Here is a 22,252-nt window from a genome sequence, read left to right as displayed (position 1 = left end):
ATGCTGCCCCCCGCCCCCAGCCAGGGACCTGGCCTGCAACCCAGACTTGTGCTCTGACTGGGAATTGAACAAGACAGACCTCTGGATTCACAGGTTGGCACAGCATCCCCTGAGCCACACCAGCCAGGGCTCAGGGCTCATGTTCTTTTGGGAGAAGGAAAGGGCACGAGTTTTATCATGAAGATTACCTACCTCACTAGTATTGATCAGGATATTCCAGACTGATTGGTTTAAAATACTATTTACCCTGGGAGAGGCAGAAACTGAAATCGGGTTGGTTATTAAGTTTTGGGTTGGTTAGATCACTCCATTTTGGCCTGTTGTTTCTTTTTTAAAAAACAAGGCTGTTAACCTAAAAAGAAAAGGCCAAAGTGAGAGGCAACAAGCCTTTATTTGAGATCCAAAAGAATAGCTAATGGGGAAGGGCTGATTCAGAAAGAAGCCCAAATAGGGTTTTGATTAGGAGGTGAAGGCAAGGAATATTTATGAGAAAGGGAAGGGGAATAATTATTTGAACAGAAGGAAGAAATGTCTATAGTGCAGAAATACTAACATAGTCAGTCATGCTAATTCTAAAAAATATCTTTAATTTTCAGTCCTTGTTCATATCTATCCTGTTAGCTTTGCAAAGAGTTGTTTTGAGCACAGTGTTGCTTTAGGCCCAGTCCAAGGGTTATTTTACTCAGTTCTCACATCCCAGAGGTTCGAGGAGTAAGGCATGCAAGGCAGGTCCTCTGGGATGGCTGCTCTGACTCCATTTTGAAGTGGTTATGTTTACTATTTTTTACAAGGCCTTTTCCTACCACATCACTCTGATCTCCTCTGCCTTTCTTTTCCACTTTAAGAACTTTTGTGACAACATTAGGCCCACCTGGAGAATCAGAATAATTTCCCTCTTTTAAAATCAATTGACTTGCAACCTTAATTCCCCCTTGATTTGCCCAATGTGACAATGTCACAGTTCTCAAAGACTGGGAAGTGGACATCTTTGGGGAGTCATCATTCTGCTTATTATAGGTACCCTGGCTCAAAAGTCTAAATTGAAGGTTTGCATATAGGTGATGGGGGGTGGCAATAAATGGGAAAAGCTTTTTGGAATAACAACACTCTTCAAATACAGAGAGGCCCTGCTGCGTGATCTTAGTATGCACGTTTCTGCTAAAATGGAAATTGCCATCTTTGCTCTGTGATAAATTAAATAATTATGTAAATGAGTTTAGTTTAGAGCAGCAATTTTCAACCCTTTTCATCTCATGGCACACATAAACTAATTACTAAAATTCTGCGGCATGCCAAAAAGTATATATATATATATTATACCAAGCTGACAGAAAATAGGTATAATTTTGATTCATTCACACCCCACAATTATTGTTGTGTTGGCTGTAGTTATTTTCTAAATTTGACAATCTAAGGAAAAAGGGGTCAGTACTCTTGACTGAATAGGCAGGTGTATGTTTTAAAAATTCTTGCAGCGCACGGATTGAAAATCGCTGGCTTGGAGGATGAAAAAGGAGGTTCAAGTTCCTGGCAAATCTTGATGAGGAGGGTGGGCGAAATTCTCTGCATGTCATCTGGAAATAAAAAGGAGGGAGTGAAAAGCATCTGACCTTGAATGAAGTTGAGGGTTGAAAAATCTTAAAGGAATCGAGTTTTATCCACGCTTTTCAAATACGGGTTGAGGAAGAGGGCCCATGTTAAAAGGAGAAGTGAAGAGGCAGCTTAGGAGACACCCAGGGGACAGAAAGTAAAGGATTAAAGAGGTAAATCTCTGAGGTCTTTAGACAAAGATTAAATTTTATGAAACTCCCTCCCTACTTAGTTCAAGGTCATATATAAGGTAGTTGTTTGACGGTTCGAAAATGAATAAGTAAAGCTTTAACGCATGCAGGTTCCACCGAGATTTGAACTCGGATCGCTGGATTCAGAGTCCAGAGTGCTAACCATTACACCATGGAACCACCACATGCAACTGAGAGACTATAGTCTGGTAATTACTTCACGCACAACCAAGAACCCACCAGTGAGAAGCAGGACCAATCAGTTCCGGCATGGGGCTGCAGGAAACGAGGGAGAGGCCACTAAGAGTGTAGTGAGCGGCCCCTAATAGTGTGATCAGCTGGAAGTCCAGCGCTATTTCTCCTCTAGGAGGGGGTGAGAACTTGGAAACCCACGCAGTACTCGCTCAGACTACTCTTCTTGGGCTCAGGGGCGGGGGCACCACCTCTCCGGAAGTACTTCCCCCTCGGGGAAGTACTAGCCTTCGGGGCTGCAGCCCGCCGGAAGTGTCGTAGAGCAGGGAGGGGTTCTTCACCCGGTCCGGCAGCTGAAGCTCGGCGCTCGGGTTACCCCTGCAGCGACGCCCCCTGGTCCCACCGATACCACTGCTGCTCCCGCCCCTACACTCCTCGGCCGCGCAATGGGCACCCGCGACGACGAGTACGACTACCTCTTCAAAGGTGAGGTCATGGGCTCTCCCCCTCTGCACCGAGTCCTGTTCTGGGGCCCGGGACACTCCCGGGGGCCCGCGTCGGGCTACAGCGGTACTGAAATCGGTCTTAGCCTTTCCCTCTCTGTGTGGCTTGTCCTGCAATCTTCCAGCTTGGCCCCTTTTTCTCCCCTCACAAAGGCGGGAGTCCTGGCGGCACACAGGTCTCTTAGAGAGCTCCTCGTAGGCCCGTAAGAGCCCCTCACCAAGTGTTCTTAGGGCGGACTGCCTTCTCCCAAATCAGCTTCCTTTCCTGGCTTTCGGGGCCCTTTCGGAAGGGTCGCCCCTCCCACCATCTAGCTTTCGGATATAGCGCCCCCTCCCCCTCAGTGTGCACCCTGCCAGGGCTCACTCCCCTTCCTGCCCCCCTGTGACCCGCCCTTCGCTTCGCTCCTCACCTTGCCTGGAGCAGACTACCTCTAAAGTCTTTCTCATCTGCCCCTGTTCCTGTGCGAGTCGTTCCTCTGCTTCCCCTCAGTCCCTCCCTCCCCTCGGACACACAGCTCTCATAGCCATCTTCTTCCATCCCGGCGCCAGGCCCTCAGTAAAATCTGAGCGGGCCAGCGGCCCCCACCGGCTCCACAGTTATCGTTGCCAGTAACCTCGCACTGTCCCCGGGATTGGTAGCGCTTTCTCTACTTTCTCTCCCCGAATAGTTTCGAGCTCTCTCAAGTCTTCTGTGCGACCCCAAGGGTGGGGAGGGGCGAATGTTGGGCAAGAGGGATTGTCCGTCCCCCACGCACGCACTTGTCGCAGTGACCCGGCGGACTGATGTGATTTCCCACCTAGCCTTTTATCTCCTACTCTCCCTACGCAGCGGCCACCAGCCCGGGATAACTCTTGACTCAGCTCTCGAGAAGGGGTTGCGGATGGGTGTTGGCTATTATCCTTGCCAGACCTGAAGGCCCAGTTCCAGAGCAGGAAAGGTTGTGCGCTGCACAAATACTAGCTTGCTTTATCACTATGGACTGGTTGCTTCCTGCCGCAGCACTGGGAGGATCCAACCTTTGGGTGTTTTTAGAACAGGAAGAGAAGAGTCCTAGTTGGCTGCATACCTTTCCCTAAAGGTGGGGGGTGGGGAGAAGTTATGTGCTCTCTGGTCAAATTAAGTATTAGACGGAGTGCCCTAGGACAAAACATACTGGAAGGTGGGGAGTGGATAGAAACGATTGCTTATTGGTTAGTCCGGAAAGAATCCACAGAGATAAAGGGTACAGTTTTCAATGAGAACAGAGTACCAGTAAATGCTTTTTTGTTCAGTGAATGTGTTCTCACTCTGATGCCCTTTTCATTGCTCCTGAATTAGGAGGGCAGCCATCAGTGATATGTTGAACAAAGATCACTACTAGGGAGGAAGAAGCCATTGCTATTAAAGCCTTACAGCGGAGGGTGGAGTTTTCGAAAAAGAGTGTTAAGCGTAGTGACAGTTTCCGACTTTGCCATTGGGTGCTAAGAATGATTGACCAAATGAAGCAGGTATCATTTTGCTTTACTAATACTTTGCAAATCTGGGCGTACTAGCTGATGATACCTCCTTATCACCACTTACTCTTCTGGGCCAGAATGTTCTATTATATGGGCAGAATACCTTCATTATACACCCCCAACCCCAATGGGGGAGTCATTTATGAGAAGAGGGTACTTAATGCATTTTACAGGTTTGCTGGTCAGCTGAGGTCAGGTGAGGTCACTTAAAGTGAGACCTTGGAGACTGGGGTTTAACTATTAAAGGGAGATTTTTTAAAAAGATTTTATTTATTTATTTTTAGAGAGAGGGAGAGAAACATCAGTGTGTGGTTGCCTCTCACATGCCCCCACTGGGGACCTGGCCCGCAACCCAGGCATGTATCCTGACTGGGAATTGAACCAGTGACCCTTTGGTTCACAGCCCATGCTCAGTCCTCTGAGCTAAACCATCCAGGGTTGCTTTTTATTATTTTTTTAATAAGGTGCGGTGGCAGTGGGCAGCTAGCTACCTTTGAAGTAATTAATTTAGAACAAGATAGTGATTTTCAATCCTTTCCATCTCGTGGCACACATAAACTAATTACTAAAATTCTGTAGCATACCGAAAAAATATGTTTTCTGCCGACCTGACAAAAAATATATATAGTTTTGATTCATTCATACTGGATTCATACTGGACAGGTGTTGTGTTGGCCGTTGTCATTTTTTAATTTGACCATCTGAGGGAGAAGAGGTCGGTGCTCATGACCAGATAGTCAGATACTGCATGTTCTAACAACTCCTGCGGCACCCCGGTTGAAAACCGCCAAGATACACTGTCAGTATTTCTCCTCTTTGGTTTGGAACTTAAATCTCAGCTCTAGAAGCTTTTTTTTTTTTTTCTCACTAAGAATATTTTCCTCAATTGGCATGAGGAACTTTAAATTAATTTTGAGATTAGAACGTACTATTAATGATTGAGAACACAGGGCTTTGTAATCACTAAGGCCTGATTCAAATCCTGTTTCAGGTCTTTAAATTTGTTTTGTGACCTTGAGAAAGTTAACTTTTTGAATTCTAGTTCCCTCATTGTAAAAAGAAAATAATATGTATCTTGCAGGACTATTGTGAAAGTTAAATGGGACTGGTTGTAAAATTTTAGTTTCTGTGAGGGCTCAATAAATGGTAACAGTGTGAAAGGAGTTATTATGGTGGTGTTGGCTTTATTTATTTATTTATTTATTTATTGACTGACTGATTTTAGAGAGAGAGGAAGGAATGGGTCGGGGAGACGTCAGTTTGTTCTACTTACTCATTCATTGGTTACTGTTGTACGAACCCAGTCTGGGGGATCAAACCTGCAACCTTGTGGGGACAGTGCTCTAACCGACTGATCTATCCCACCAGGGTTTGTCAGGTTTTTTTAACCATAAATCTTTGTATATATAAGAGCATTTAAGTATTAGTAAGGAAACTAGGAACTTCCAAAGGACTTTGTTTCTATGGATTATGGTTTAATTTTGTTGTACATTTTGCTGTTTAAGATAGGGTGTTTAAAAAATTCTGCTGAGGATTTCCACTTTTTTAAAGCTCTTACAGGATATGAGTCACTTTTTTTTTTTTACTTCAGTGCTGATTATTTAGCCAAGTTCTTATGTATGCAATTACACTAATTGAAAATGAAGGAACAATAATTTCATTTTAAAGTGGTTTTATTCTATAGATGAGATGAGCTGCAGCTCCCTACTTGGAAGAAGGCTTACCTAGCAGTCTTAATAGTTGAGGGAATTGGAAGTTAGTTTGTAACTCTAACCAGTTAAAAATGAAGAGAGATTTTGATTAGTATAGGATAGAGTGCTCCAAATGGGAATACAATGGAGGCAGAACTGGACATTTATTCTAAATTATGTAATTGTTCTTGAACATTAATTTTCAGTTAAGTTTAGCATTGAGATTTTTGGTGGGGGATTGATTTTATTTTTAACAAATTTACTTTTTGCCCTGGCTGGCATGGCTCAGTCGGTTGGCGTGTCATCCAGTAAACCAAAGGGTTGTGGGTTCAAGTTCTGGTTGGGGCACGTTCCTGGGTTGCAGGTTTGGTCCTGGTCAGAGTGCATAGGAGAAGCAATCAATTGATGTTTCTCTCTCACATTGATATTTCTCTCCCCGCCTTCCCTTCTCTCTAAAGTCAGTGAGCATGTTCTTGGGTGAGGATTAAAACAAAACCTTGATTTTTTATTTTAAACACTAATTCTACAAGTATGTGCCCACACACTGTGGTTAAGGCCCTGTGGTACATAGTCAATCATGGCTCCTATTTACAAGTATTTTGGTAGACACCAACCAGTCACATTTTCTGAAAATAACTGGATACCTAGTCTACGCCATTTTCTTCTTAATCTCATTGAAGGCCAGTAGTAATAAATTATCAGCTGATTGTCTGTGGAAATGATATATGAATTTTGCTGTCTTGCACCTTGGCAGTTTTTCTTCCACAACTTTTACTTGAGCAACTCAGTTCTGCTGAGTCTGGAAAAACGTATCTGGACTTCAGCCTTACTTTGAACGCGTTTTATTTTAAAGAGTCTTTTGGCGAGGTACTATGAATGAATACACGGGGTGGGGCAAAAGCAGGTTTACAGTTGTTCAAATGGAAAATAATACAATAATTAATAATAACACAAGAATGAATTGCGTTTGGCTTACTTACAACTGTAAACCTACTTTTGCCCCATCCTGTAGTTGAAAGAGTAGAAAGATCTCCATATTTATTTATAAAAACCAGTATGAAGATCATCAGTTATTCCTTCAGGTAATAACTTAAAGGTCTGATGTGCTACGATCAATTGATTTGTCAACTTAAGTTTTAATCTAGTATTTTAGTTTGCAAGGAAGTATATAAAACTAAATGTGGTTGAATAGGCGCAAATTTTAACTAAATAACAGATAATATATGTATTCTGTTTTAATGGCACTTAGAAGCCTAATATTTAATATCATTGAACCAAGTTTAGTATTGGGTTAGAGATGATACTTAAAATTCAGCAGATAAGGTTAGTGGTAATAAAAACTATCAGGTTATTTTAGAAATGCTGTAGCTGCTTCATATATAGATGCTGTTATTTATGTTTATATATTTTATAGAGATGGCTATAATTATAAAATGTTTAGAATACTTCTAACATTAGTTCTGGAAAACAAAAGTCACTGCAAATTTCTCTCTTGAACTGTAGGATGTGATCATATAGTTTGTCATATTTTTAAAATACAATTAAATATCATCTTAATGAGAAACAGATCAGAAATTTAAGTTTGAACCCATGAAAATTTTTCTTTTAATTATAGCCAGTAAATTCTCTTCTATTGCTTACATAATTTAGTCTAGTTTGTTTATTTTTTTCAGTGAGCCTAAATGTTTACTTCTTGGTTTGAGTTCTCATTTGGTAACTGAATAGAAGCAGCTTTCCTTATTGTGTCATTTCTCAGCATCATCTTGGCAACACTATTTTATTTTAAATCCTCACCTGAGGATGTTTTATTGATTTGAGAGAGAGAGCGAGAGAGAGAAACATAGATCAGTTGCTTCCCATATGTGCCCTGACTGGGGATGGAACCTGCAACCTTTTGGTACATAGAATGATCATTTGAGCCACCTGGGCAGGTTGCAGCACTATTCTTAAAGAACTGTTATCTTCTGTTGTAATTTAAAAATCCTTTAACAAGTTGCTAGTCTTAGTTCTGGCAATCTTGTGTATGTCTAGTTGAGAAAACTATTTATACTGTATAAAGCATTCATGAGTCTTGAATTATTTTCAGCTAAAGATGCTATTTTTTATAATGTTAAAATTAATTGGTCACTATCAGGAGAAAAAAATGTCCTCATTAACTTCACAATGGTTTAAAGATTTGAGGATGAGGAGACTGTGAAGATAATTATTAAAGCGAAGGCTGAAAGGCAAGAAACCAAAGGGCTAGAGTTTTGTGGGAGGGAGAAGATGTTCTTCTATTTTCTCAAGGTGTTGTCATTCTAGATGTCTTGCTCTTTGACTCCTGAACTACTAATTGGTATCTGTGAGTGTCTGTGAAATAGAAATGGTCAACTTCTTGGGTTTTTTCTACTTGCTTATTCCCATTTCAAGTGAGGCTTTTATACCTCAGTGCTAGTGAGAGGCCAGAAATGATTCAAACAATATTTCCTCAGCAGAACATTTTTTTTTCTTTTTCTTTTAATTGTTGTTCAAGTACAGTTTTCTGCCCTTTACCCCCATTCCAGCCCACCCCCCAGCCCTCCCCATCTCCCTCCCGTCCCGCCCTCCCCCCATATTGTCCATGTGTCCTTTATACTAGTTCCTTCAAACCCTTCTTCCCTTCCCCTGAAATTCCCTCCCCTCTCCCCTCTGGTCACTCTCAGCCTGTTTTCAATTTCAGTGTCCTTGATTCTATTTTGCTTATTTGTTTGTTGATTAGATTCTTGTTAAAGGTGAGATCATATGGTATTTGTCTTTCACCACCTGGCTTATTTCACTTAGCATAATGCTTTCCTGTTCCATCCATGCTGTCACAAAGGGTAGGTGCTCCCTCTTTCTTTCTGCATAGAATTCCATTGTGTAAATGTACCATAGTTTTTTGATCCATTCATTTACTGATGGGCGCCTAGGTTGCTCCTAGCACTTGGCTATTGTAAGTTGTGCTGCTATGAACATTGGGGTCTCAGCAGAACATTTGATCTCTTGCACTAAGAGGCAATAGTAAGTATCCTTTTAAGAGGGTTCAATTCTATAACTGAAACTGGGATTTGACCTCACATCCAGAGTGATGGACCTTGGAAACTGAGATGTCAACCTTTTTGTAAAATTGGAAGTATATGACAAGGTCTGTCTGGAAAAAGCCCAGCCATTGTTAATAAAAGGGAGTGATTTGTGAAACATCAATGTAACCTGGTGGCCAAGGAGAGTAGACTAGAATGCACATGTGTGAAAGATGATGACATTGCTGTGGGGGTGGTAGATGCTGTTGAGTGAACATTTGTACTGTGTGGCCATCACATTCAAAATGAGCGAGTAGAGCAATAAATCTACATCAAATTTTGTGTTACGCTAGAACATTCCTCTGTGGAAACTATTTGGGTGATTCAGAAGGCCACAGCTATGGGCAGCTGGTGATTGGCAGCTTCATCAGAACTGTGTGCCCACTCATGCATCATGTCCCATGCAGAGATTTTGATGAGACATCAAATCATCCAGGTGATTCAGGACCCCTGCCCTGGCTACAGCCCAGATTTGGCGCCGTGTGACTTCTGGCTTTTCCCAACACTAAAATCACCTTTGAAAGAGAAGAGATTTCAGAACATTGATGAGATTCAAGAAGATATGGGGCAGCTGGTGATGATTGGGAGAACTATGTGAGGTCCCAAGGTGCCTGCTTTGAAGGGGACTGAGGCATCATTATCCTATTTACAGTGTTTCTTGTGTCTTGAATCTTCTTCAATAAATGTCTCTTTTTCATAGTCCATGGCTGGATACCTTCTGGTCAGACCCTGTGTTGTCTCTGAAGGATACTTTCAAAACCTTAATATATTCTTCCTTAGTGTCCAGATAAAAACATTTATTGTAATATCTGTGTTTGCCATGATACCTTTGCTACCTCTAATTGACTATATAGCCAGAAATAATTGCTCATTGTGCTGCATGGAATCACTGCTCTCTGGATGATTTCTTGCTGAATCAGCTGATAGAGGAAACCAGAAAGAAACACATTTGATAATATCCTGCCTCCAAGACTGTCTAGAGGCCAGCTTATATCCGCTCTTGTGGCAAGGAAGGAATGTGTAATGGATTCTCTGCCCTCTAAGCAGAATGCAGTGAGCTCTCAGTTTTTACCTCCCTCCCCACTCCCCCCCAAATCCCAGTTTCTTTAGCAAGGCATGGTCTTATTCTTAGATGTTATTCTTACATGTTTGGTTTTCTAGTCCTGGTGTCTATATCAGTGAGCTGGTAAGAAGTAAGAGGCATTAGTAGTTCACAGTAGGAATAAATATAATATTTTCTGAAATATCTATAATCATACATTTTTATAAAGGAAAAAAGTTAAGAAGTTTAGATCCTATAAAGTTGGTGAACTCATTTTGTTCTTTAAATTTAGGTAGACATGATTTAAAATAACTGCCTATTTCCCAATTGTTTTTGAAATTCTTAAGGGTAATATTGCCTTGGGTGAAAAAGAATCCTGAAGTGTTTAGTTAGTAAATAATCTGTCTTCTAATAGTAATTTTAGGAAATAAATTCATCTAATCAAAATCTGTCTTAAGGTCCTCGCTGGGTAGCTCAGTGGGTTAGAGTGTCGTCCCCGATATGCCAAGGTTGTGGATTTGCTCCCCGGTCCAGGCACATACAAGAAGCAACCAATGAGTGCGTAAATAAGTGGAACAACAAGTCCATGTCTATCTGTTTGTCTCTGTCTCTCCCCCCTCCCCTCACCCTGCCTCCTTTCCTTCCTCTCTCACCCCCTTTCTCTTTCTAAAATGAAGAGTTTTTTAAAAAATTCATGAAGTGGTAAGTGAAAGTATACATCTGCTGTTGGCTCAGAATTATTAGCTTTGTAGGGCCCCTGTTAAACTTAGTGGATGGAGTATTTGTTTTTGGAGGGGTTTCTACTTTCCTGGCGATCTGATAAATGCAGCTATTAAAGGGCCATTGTAGTTTCCGTGATCTGGGTGGCAAAGTTTATAAACCTGCCTCATTTGTTAAATATATTTCATTCTTGCCTAGGTGGGAGTCCTAAGGTCAGACCCAGTCTTTGATGAAACTAAGTAGAACATAGTATTCATTTTTTCCCTCTCTACCACCCACTAACAACATCCTTTGTTGCTTTCATGTCATATAAGTTAATATCACAAATTGTTCACTTGGTTTAGGATTTATCTTTGAAGTTACTTACCTTCTAAGGCAGCAGTTTTCCATATTTTTCATCTCATAGCACATATAAACCAATTGCTAAAATTCTGCAACACACCAAAAAAAATTGTTTATTGCTGATCTGACCCCCCAAAATAGGTATAATCTTGATTCACTTATTACACCAGAAGGCTACTGTTGTGTTGTCATTTTTTAATTTGACAATCTAAAGGAAAAGAGGTTAGTGCCCCTGACTAAATGGTCAGGTATTGCATGTTTTAAAAATTCTTGTGACACACTGCTTGAAAATCAGTGTTCTAAGGTAGTGTGTTTGTCTCATTCACCTGATATAAAGTTCTTTGTCTTTTCAGTTGTCCTTATTGGAGATTCTGGTGTTGGGAAGAGTAATCTCCTGTCTCGATTTACTCGAAATGAATTTAATCTCGAAAGCAAGAGCACCATTGGAGTAGAGTTCGCAACAAGAAGCATCCAGGTTGATGGGAAAACAATAAAGGCACAGATATGGGACACAGCTGGGCAGGAGCGATATCGAGCTATAACATCAGCGTAAGTCTCAACAGTTTTTAAGTTCTGTGAAATAGGCTGCCATCAAGTGAATTAATAGACTTTCAGTATTGGAAAAGTTACTGGGTTCCCCCCCCCTTTTCAGAAATCCAGTATTAGGATTTTGAAATTTACTTATAAAGGTGTTTTTAAATATATATAAACCATATATTTAGTTCTTCTTGGTGTTCCCTTCCATTTTGTGGTTGTCTCCTAATAGTTACATGCATTTCTGTTTTCAGATACTATCGTGGAGCTGTAGGTGCCTTACTGGTTTATGACATTGCTAAACATCTTACCTATGAAAATGTGGAGCGATGGCTGAAAGAACTGAGAGATCATGCCGATAGTAACATTGTTATCATGCTTGTGGGCAATAAGAGTGATTTGCGTCACCTCAGGGCAGTTCCTACAGATGAAGCAAGAGCTTTTGCAGGTTAGTGATATGGATGTCATCTTATTCCGGTGATTCTGTATTTCTTACTATTATGTCTTTTGATAATCCTTCCAGTGGGGTAATCAGTTACAGTAATTTCAGAAAGGTAAAGTTGAATGAATAATGAATGCTCAGCAAGGATTATTTTAAACGTGTGTAATGGCTGCAGGGCTCTTTTGCTTAACTTTGAGTTTTTAAAGCACTAGAATTTGAGTTTTTGCTGCCAAAAATTGAGTGTAAGTACTGTTTTCTTTTCTCTCCCTGGAAAGGGTAGGTGAAATCTATTCTGTGCTTCTATTTCTTTTTCTGTTATGTCTCTGTGATTTACCAAGGCTGTGCTACGTGTGGGTCTGAAAAGGAGTAGCTCAGGGAGTGTCAAAGACCAATAGGCATTTAGCTGCTGAGGAGTTACAACTTTTTTAGCTTTTTAGAGGGTCCACCTGTCTATCTCTTGACACTGCTCTGGAGAGGCGTCCTGCCAGAGGGCAACAGATTGGCTGGGGTGCATTCTTGGCTAGTGGAGGTCGTGACCGTTTTTGTGCCGTTTTCTATGCCAGTTCTTTAGTTTTCCAGGCAAGCAGCTCTGTTTCAGATAATATAGTTACAGGGTTCTAAGGGAATCACATACACCTGTTCTTATTCATGCTGTAGCTGTGTGGTTAAAGGACAGTAAGAGGTGGAGGTAGCTGCGTATTTGATAAGTTTAGTCCATTCTGAGTAGTGTGTCCATTCTGGTGGTAGTATTTAGATATAATAGGTATTTTAATGAATCCAATAAAAGATTTGGTTATTTTTAATCTACTAAAGTATAAGCAGAGTGGTATCTATATTACTCAAGAAGTTGGGGAGGTCTTGGGATTAAGAAAGGTTTTTACTTTTTCCTTTGAAGGCTTGAGTATATTACATCCCTTGTATTAAAATTTGACAAAAGTGAAGTTTTTGTGTCTCCCTACAGAAAAGAATGGTTTGTCATTCATTGAGACATCAGCTCTAGACTCTACAAATGTAGAAGCTGCTTTTCAGACAATTCTGACAGGTAAGTCTTGCACTTTCAGAACACACCAGTGGGAAATAAGAGTTTTAGGGAGGCTGTTTTTTTATTTATTTTGAGGGAGAGAGAGACAGACAGACATTGATTTGTTGTTCCACGTATTTATGCACTTATTGGTTGATTCTTGTTTGTGCCCTGACCAGGGATCGACCCGAAACCTTGGTGTATCGGGTCAATGCTCTAACCAACTGAGCCACCTGGCCAGGATCTAGGGAGGTAATTTAAACAAAATAATTGGGAAAACAAACTAAACTATCTAGCACACTATCTAAGAATAACTATCATTTGAGAGCTACTATAGCAAGAGCTATAAAATTAGTTATAACCATTGCTTGCTGAGCTTTAATCATCCTAATTCATCTGCTTTACAGTGGGAAATACACTTTAAAATTGTTCACTTCTATTATTACCTCAATCCATGTCTAAATTCATATAATTCATAGTGATAAACACAAAGTAATGTTTAAATCTGCTTTCTAAGATAAATATTAAAATTCCAGCTATGGAAAGATATAAATGTCTTGTTGAAATTTAGTAGGGTAAATACATTTTAGATTCTATGTGTTAAAGACACAGCTAGGGAAAAATATATTCTTAAAAATAAAAAAAAAATAGTACGATTATCCCATGATATATTGTAGAAGAAGCAGGGTGTTGTTACCTGTGGATAAAATCAGCCAGTGATTGCATATAGAAAAGTTTAACCTCAGTACAGTGGGAAAGGAACACAGTTCCAGCTGTTTTGGAAGGTGGATGAGCATGCCGGCTCAGCCTCGGATAAGAAGGCGTTTTATTAGTGTTGACTCATATTTACCCAGACTTTCTTAGAATAACCAGTTTTAATCTTTTTTTTTAATTAATTAATTAATTTTTTTAAAATTATTTTTCAACTACAGTATTCTTTCTTTTACTCCCTTCCCAGCCCACCCCCCACCAGTTTTAATCTTAATCCTCTAATACTTTGATAGGTTGTTTTAAGTACTTTAAAATGTCACGTTACTCTTAAGAACTTGATAGTCTTAATACATAGTATAGTCTTGTTTTAAAAAATCTATATGGAGAAATGGTTAAGTAAATGAGTTTCCAGTTATAATGTATCATAATTTTAATTTATTCTTTGTATACTTGTATTAGAGGTCAACAGATTTTAATTTCTAAATGTTGTCTTATTTTACTGTAAAAAATGTAGGGAATTAAACCTAGAATTTAAGAGCATGGACTTGGAAGCCTGACTTGCGTTCTAGTCCTGGCTCCTCCGCTTATTATTAGCTCTGTAATCTTAGGTAAGTTACTTAAACTTTCTAGGCCTTAATTTTTTTGTCTTTTAAATTTAAATATGTATTGGGTAGTTCCTTTGCTTTCCTTTTGGAGAGGGTCTCTTTATAGTAAAAACCTGTGCTATGATTTGACTCAACCTTTAGTGTGACTGCAAAGTTTTTGTCTCTCTAGCCCACAGAATTGTCTGTCACCGAGACATCTGCTCTAAACTCCAGAACGAGTTCATGCATGTAAAATGCTTAGTTAGCTACCCCTGGTACATAGTGAATCGTCGATAAAATAGTAGTTAAATAGCAGTTCTGGCAGAAAAAAAAATTAACTGAAAAAGAAACTAAATATTGGTAATTCACATACCTATTTTATTAGAATTCTTAGAATTCTTTCCTGTTATCAGAAAAATAGTAACGGAAAGAACTGGTGCTGGGGTTGGATTAATAGTCTTTGGAACATAGTAGCTAGCTTTCACTTAGAATCTTCTGTCAGTTTCATTGCCGAGCTTTTCAAGCAGTAAGATTTGGTTAAATATGCAGTATGTCTGCAAATCCTACTTTTTTTTCTTTATAACCACTTGTGTGGATTCTGTTGAGTCAATATGTAGAGTGCTAAATTTAGATCTAGGAGTGGTAGGCTTTTACTTTTTATCGCTTTGCTCCCGCTTCCTCTGTAACCGAGCTCACTGAGCCTGCCTGGTCCTCTGATTCATAGTATCTTAGAATGAGCAAAAGTCATCTTGAAGGTCTAAGTCCCCCCTTTTTTTTTTTTTTAAGATTTTTATTTATTTATTTTTTAGAGGGGAAGGGAGGGAGGAGGAGAGGGAGAGAAACATGTGTGTTGTTGTCTCTTGTGTGCCCCCTATTGGGGACCTGTCCTTCATCCCAGGCGTGTGCCCTGCCTGGGAATCGAACCCTTTGGTTTGGAGGCTGGCATTCAGTACACTGAGCCACACCAGCCAGAATTTATCTAGAAGGTCTGAGTCTGTTAAGGCCTCTAAAATGTCACTTGCAGAACTTTTTGGTGAATCCTTATTGTTGGGGTATTTTTTATGTTCCATCAATCTCTGCAATAATTCTAGCTCATTTATTTAGATATTAAGTGAGGGTGAGCCCAAGTCTTCCTCCTGCTGTTAATTATTTTACACATCATTGGTAACACTGACTTTATGATCTACTAAATAGACCTTATGAACTAAAAAACAAACAGTGATGTACTTAAAAGTGAGTGTTTTGTCCTTAAAGATGACGAACATTTTTTTTCTTACAATTTACCGTAGGTTAAACTTTTGTTACTGCTTGAATAATGTTGCTTATAAGCCAGCAAGACTTTAGCTTCACTTAGTACCAGTTTTCCTCTCCATATTCACTATTTCCTCAGCTTTCTGCATACATGTTAGTGTTGATCTGTGGGATCAGAGATTACTGCATATGGCAGCAGACATCTGTACTGTTTTGCAAGTGTTAGGATGTTTGTTTAAACTTTTTTTTTATACCAGTGGGAGTATTAATGCATTAAAAAACACAGGAAAGAGAAAAATAACCTCATTAAGCTTAATTTACCCTAAATGTTAACAGTTTTGAGGGAGCATTTACAACATTTACATTGTATTTTGATGTTGCTGTAAGAAGAAATAGCTTTTTAATTTTTAAGGTGCAAAATTATGTGTTGAGAATTTTATCTTACATTATTACTCCAAAGTTAATTGTGTTGCTTATTTTAGAATAGCCACGGCATTTTTGACATTCATGAATTTGATGGTAATTCCATGACATAATTTTGCTGATGGTATTTTTAGGGGTAGTCAGCCCGTATGTGCATGAACCTGATAAGATTTCCTAGCCTCTGCTTTTCAGTGCAGTTTTGTTTTCTTTCATCCTCAAGTTCATTAAGGAATGTTATTAATCTATTGTTTCCATAGTCTGTTATTTTTTTCTCTTGGAATTTTGACAATTACAGCCTTGAAAAGTTACAATAATTGTACAAAGAATTTGCAAATATCCTTAACCTACATTTCCCAAATGTTGATATATTCCCATGTCTGTTTTACTATTTTTTCTACTTCTCCCTAAATATATACATATTTTTCTCTCTAAATATATACATGTTCTACCATTTCATATGATAAACATGCTGATCCTTATGTCTAAGCACTTTTTATTGTGTATTCTATGAAAATAGGGACATTGTCTTTCATAACCGTAGTACAGTTCTCAAAATCAGTTAGAAGGTAACTCTAAACATCAGTGTCCAACTACAGACCTTATTCATATTTTGCCAGTTGTTCCATTTATCAGCAAATTAAGACTGGAGTCAAACTGCACACTGTATTCATATGTTGTATCTCTTTGGTTTCCACTAATCTGGAACAGTTTGCCAGTCTTGCATATATTGAAACTTTTTAAAGGATACAGGTCAGTTGTTATGTACTTCAATTTGGGTTTTTGCCTACTGTTTCCATATAATTACATTCAGGTTATGTATTTTTAATAGGAACATCACAAAAAGGGTGCTCAGTGTACTGTATCAGGAGGCTCGTGATACTGGTTTGTGTTATTCAGTGCTGGTGATATTAACTTTGATACTTTGGTTAAGGTGGTGTCTGCCAGTTTCTCCATGTAATTAGTAAGTCCAAGCCATCTTTTTAGTATGAAGACTAAATCCTTGTGTAGTTGAAAGAATTTTGATTCACTTAGCACATTGACTTAAAAGTGGAGTGAGACTTTTCAGGTATTGCAGTAGTCTCCCCTTATCTGCGGTTTTACTTTCCTCAGTTTTAGTTTTCCACAGTCAGCTGTGGTCCAAAAATATTAAATTCCAGAAGTAAACAATTCACAAGTTTTCAATTGTGTGCCATTTTGAGTAGTGTGATGAAATCTCGCGCCCAGCTCCATCCTGCCCAGGACATCAGCCCCCCTTTGCCCTGCATTTCCTGCTGTTTACACTAGCCTGCCTGCTAGTCACTCTTGGTTATGAGATGACTATGTAGCAGTGATTGTGTTCAAGGAACCCTGGCCACATTTTAGGCATCCACTGGGTTTTTTTACTGTATCCCTGGCAGAATCTCTTAATTAGGTGTAGTAGCTTTGTTTTTGGCACGTGGCAGCTTTTGAATACTTCTCAGTATATCAAATTGGAGCATTTTTTGACCTTTGAGAAACTTAGGTGGTGGGCAATGGGTTTGAAGAAGACGTAAATATATATATTTTGTGTGTGTGTGTGTATATATATAATACATATATATATATATATATATACACACATACATATATATATATTTTTTTTTAAGAGCTATATCTTTTTTTAACATTTATTTATCTTTAGAGGGGAAGGGAAGGAGAGAGGGAGAAAAATATCAATGTATGGTTGCTTCTCGTGCATCCTCTGCTGGGAACTGGCCTGCAACCAGGCATGTGCCCTGACTGGGAATTGAATGGCGATCCTTTGGTTTGCAGTCCCGCGCTTAATCCACTGAGCTACACCATTCAGGGCGAAGAAGGCCTAAATATTTTTGACCGAGGCTGTAGTAGTGGAATAACTCAAGCCTATGCTATTTTCACAATTTTTGTGGGAACTGAAGAACTTTAGCTCTTTTTGTTTCCCAAATTCGAACAGTGGCATTTAATTTCCTTAGAATTGACTTTGCAACTTGACCCCTACTTCCATTAAAGTAGAAATAGGTATATGCTGTTTTAAATTTAACATTACCTGGTTATATTTAAAGGTATCTTATATTTATATTTTATTTCACATTTAGATCTACAAGAGATCCTTATATAAGAACGATAAAGTAGTATTCCTTTTCTTTCTGACCTTACATATTCTTTGGATGTCTTAAAAAGGGACTGCACAGGAATTGGTGCATGTCATGTACATTTAGTTCTAAAGGAAAGCATGTCCTTGAAAAAGGAAAATATTTGCATCTGGTTTTATCAAGTTACTAGTGCTGTTCCCTTCCCCTATTTCAATAACCTTTTCTAATCAGGTACCAGCTAGAAAGGTACCTGCATCCTGTTTTCTTACCCAAAGTTTCTTTTCTTTTTTTTAGTGACATATCTAGCCACAATTAAGTAAATTAGTTATGTAGCCTATTAGTGCCCACTGTAACTGAAAGAAAAATTTTCTCCTAGTTGTCTGACCAATGCTTTCCTATTTATTTATTGCCTTTATTATTTTTAGTGGCAGACAGACATCTTAGTGACTGTGGCAAATGTAGCAGTAATCCATTTCTACAAAACGGTTCGCAGCACTCGTAGGCAGTTATACAACACTGCTCAAATGTCTTGCTTTGTAATGAGATCTCTTTAATTATTTAACTTTCTATGTTCTCAGAGAATTCTTCCTTTTCCTCACTTTCAGTATTTGCTTTTCATGTAAGAACCTGTATTTTTTTTTGTTCTGATTCCCCTAACTTAATGTTTAATACAACTTGCAGAGAAGTTGAAATTTGTAGAGGGTCACATTTAATCATTTGCACTTGAAAAAGAAGAGCTAGCCACCTACTTTGGAATTAGAGAAAAAACATAAAGAACGAATGGTATAGTTTTACAGTAAGTTGATGATCGTTATGCCTTAGCCACTAGCCTGATTGAATGACTGTCTTTCTTACTCTTGACACGCTCCAGCCCCACCCCTCTTTAGTGAAAATCTAAATGAAGACTCCATACCCTTTTAATATTTTATTTATTTTTAGAGAGAGGAGAAGGGAAGGGGAAAGAGTGAGAGAAACATCTAATGTGTGGTTGTCTCTCACATGGTTCCCACTGGGGACCTGGCCCGCAACCCAGGCATGGGCCCTGACTGGGAATTGAACCAGAGACCCTTTGGTTCACAGCCCGTGCTCAATCCACTGAGCCACACCAGCTAGGGTGGTCTTATTTTTTTAAATTCTTGTCAGTAGTCTTTATTGTAGTCTCTTTTTTTCTCTTGATGGGTTTTGAGCTTTGAACCACTGTCAACCTTCTCCAATACTGATGTTAGCACCGCTCCTCCCTGCACCCCCCACCTGCCAGTTTACAAAGGGCACGCCAGCTGTCAGTGTTTCCGTTACTTTACACATTCAGTTTACATGTATAGCTTGCTGTTCAGCTTTAGGGAAATTTTTATTTTGGAGAAAGTGTGTTAAGTCAGCTTGTACATTTCTTTTTCTTTAACTTTTTATTATGGGACGTTTCCAAAATATTAAAGGTAGGATAGTATCATGAACTCTGGTAGCTGTCAACCATCAGCTCATGGCTAACCTTTCCTCCACCTGATCCCTCTACCAGTATTTTGAATCAACTCCCAGGTTTTACATAATTTCATTTGTAAACACTTCGTGATGTATATCTGAAAGAGTAAGACTTAAACCCATAACAACAAAACCACTTAAAAATTGGCAGTAATTTCTAATTGTCATTTATTATTCAAACAATATGATTTTTTTTTTTACTTCAAATTAGAATCCAAATGATGCTCATATTGCAGTTGGTTGACTTGTTCTTGGAGCATTTTGCAAACACGATTTCACTTTCTTTTATCCTATAACTTTGTGTTTCTTAAATTTTCAGGTAAACACCGTAGAGCCTTCATGTAGAAACATCAACGTGTCATATTTAGATTATTTCTCCATGTGTATATATACTTTCCCCCCTTTGCTGAATTTTTGGAAGATAAATTGTAGACATTGTAGCACTGTACTACTAAGTACTTAAGTATTTTCTCTCCTAAGAACAAGGCATGCTCCATATACCATACACCATACCCAAGAAGTTCATTTTATACTGTATCAAAAATGTGCAGTTCACATTGTTTTTCCCACATGTACTAATAATGTCCTTTTATAGGATTGGTTTTTACATTTTAAATCTAGGGTCTGGTCAGTTGCATTGATGGAATTGTTTTACACGTGTGGAATCAGACAGAGTAGCCACTGGTAACAGGTTGTTATTGAGTAACTTGAAATATAACTAGTGAACTGAAGCATTGGATTTTACATTTTATTTAGTTAATTTAAATAAATTTAGTTTATCAGTTTAGTAGGTGGCTACTGTATTGGATAGTACAGATATAGAATATTTGTCCTGCCCTGGCTGGTGTAGCTGGGTGGATTGAGCGTGGGCCTGCGAACCAAAGGATCGTGGTTTGATTCCCAGTCAGGGCACATGGCTGGGTTGCAGGCCAGTTCCCAGTGGGGGATGCATGAGAGGCAACCATACACTGATATTTCTCTTCCTCTCTTATTCCCTTCCCCTCTAAAGATAAATAAATAAAATCTTAAAATTAAAAAAAAAAGAATATTTATCCCTATTTTTCAAATGTAATTTATGACAACTTTTTTGAAGAGTCTTGGCAGATCGTCTTGTGGAATGTCCCCCAGTCTGAATTTATCTAATTGTTTCCTCAGGATAAACTCCTTTTAAACATTTTTGGCAGAAATACATAGGTGTCCTTTGTGGAAATACGTTGTATCCTTCATAGTACACCATAATAGACATATGTCAATTTGTCCCATTTTTAGAATTCACTTACTTTTTGAGGATATTTGGGGTGAGGGTAGCACTGAGAGAACAAAGGGAACTGAGATACGTAATCTAGTCAGAGGGACTGCTGGTGGGTGGTGCAGTAAAAGACCAATGAAATGTGTTTGAGATACTTGCTGTAGATCATTTAGTAACATTTATTTGTGTAGTTAGTTACCAAACCCCTGCTGTCTGCTGTATGCTGGAGGTACGTAGCAATGAATAAGGTAGACACAGTTTTGTTTAATATTAAGTGGAAGGAGTAGACACTAATTAGTTTTGATAAGCCATATAAAATCTTAAGTTGCCTGTTTTAAGTAATGATTTAATTATAGTTTCACTTTAGTTCAGGAGGCACTGATGAACATTCTTTACCTCCTTTTCCAAGAGTCCTTTGGGATTTTGGCATGTTTATGAAGTTGGGCTTTTCCCAATGCAGCCAAGAAAAATACGTTAACTGCGCCTGATGGTGCAAGTTTATTTTTATTTTTCAATGGTTCGATGTCAGTGTATATAGGGTTTTTTTTTTTCATAAGGGTACAATGAAAACACTCTCATGGTTTAATTTAGATCTAAGCCCATTAACTATGAAATCTCTTTAAACAAAGGTTGATTGACTGGCGAAACTCTCTCTCTCTGAAATGGAAAACATTTGTTCCTCTTCTTAACCTAAGGGGATTTATTAAAATAATGGATTGACTCTAATCACTGGCTGTTTGAAAATAAAACTTTAAATTTATAATTCTATGTTCACCTTATTTACAGTTTTTCCTGCAGATGTATCGTCTACTTCTTTGTATCTTTTGTGTGAACTATTGACAGGCCTATAACACTAGGTATTGCTGTTTCTTTTTTTTTCACTCAGAGATATACCGCATTGTTTCCCAGAAGCAAATGTCAGACAGACGTGAAAATGACATGTCTCCAAGCAACAATGTGGTTCCTATTCATGTTCCACCAACCACTGAAAATAAGCCAAAGGTGCAGTGCTGTCAGAACATATAAGGCGTTTCTCTTCTCCCTTAGAAGGCTGTGTATAGTCCATTTCCCAGGTCTGAGATTTAAATATATTTGTAATTCTTGTGGTCACTTTTGTGTTTTATTACTTCCTTATACTTAATGAATGTTCCATGTTTTAAGTCTTTTGATTTCAGCTTTATAAAAATCATCTGTTTGTCCCGAATGACTGCAGCTTTTTTCATGCTATGGCATCACTAGCCTTAGTTTAATAAACTGAATGTTTGGATTCGTCAATTATTGTTTACTTTTCATCATGGAAAACTGTCACTGTAGGACATAATAGAACTTGATCACATGGAGCTCAGACCTGTTGATGTTGATCAAATCAAATTAAGAAGACTCTAGAAATAAGCTATCATTTTGCCACAGAGCAGCTTATAATTCATATACTCTTCTCTCAGTGCAGTCTATATTTCCACAAATTGCCCTGTAAACATAGCAGGATTTTGAGATCTTGAAAGTTTTCCATCACTCTGGAAGTCACTTTCTAAAATGCCTTAATAGGGTTACAGAGTTGAGTAATTTCTGGTTTTAATTTTTGTAAGCATCGAAGGTGATCTGAGAGGGCACTTTTTTGTTGGATGA

General features: G+C 38.7%; 1 protein-coding gene and 1 non-coding gene across 2 annotated transcripts; one reads left to right on the top strand and one right to left on the bottom strand.

The window, feature by feature from the left end:
* Positions 1-1,889: 1,889 nt before the first annotated feature.
* On the bottom strand, positions 1,890-1,961 carry TRNAQ-CUG (transfer RNA glutamine (anticodon CUG)). Its single transcript has one exon. It is a non-coding gene; the product is annotated as a tRNA-Gln (tRNA).
* Positions 1,962-2,280: 319 nt separating this feature from the next.
* Positions 2,281-21,901, top strand: RAB11A (RAB11A, member RAS oncogene family). The gene is made up of 5 exons (XM_037155723.2): positions 2,281-2,459; positions 11,199-11,394; positions 11,634-11,827; positions 12,783-12,863; positions 21,513-21,901. Exons 1-5 carry the CDS (start codon positions 2,420-2,422, stop codon positions 21,650-21,652), a joined length of 651 nt encoding a protein of 216 aa, XP_037011618.1. The 5' UTR covers positions 2,281-2,419; the 3' UTR covers positions 21,653-21,901.
* The last annotated feature ends 351 nt before the right edge of the window (positions 21,902-22,252 follow it).

The sequence above is a fragment of the Artibeus jamaicensis genome, unplaced genomic scaffold (genome assembly GCF_021234435.1).
Source record: "Artibeus jamaicensis isolate MK-2021 breed Jamaican fruit bat unplaced genomic scaffold, CSHL_Jam_final contig_548, whole genome shotgun sequence".
Taxonomy (NCBI): Eukaryota; Metazoa; Chordata; class Mammalia; order Chiroptera; family Phyllostomidae; genus Artibeus; species Artibeus jamaicensis.
Note: the sequence above shows the minus strand (reverse complement) of the source record. Positions and strands in the feature narration are given on the sequence as shown.

Coding starts and splice junctions, on each gene's coding strand:
- RAB11A (XM_037155723.2), top strand. CDS start 2,420: ATGGGCACCCGCGACGACGAGTACGACTACCTCTTCAAAG. Junction 2,460..11,198: donor GTACGACTACCTCTTCAAAG/GTGAGGTCATGG, acceptor TTGTCTTTTCAG/TTGTCCTTATTGGAGATTCT. Junction 11,828..12,782: donor TGAAGCAAGAGCTTTTGCAG/GTTAGTGATATG, acceptor GTCTCCCTACAG/AAAAGAATGGTTTGTCATTC.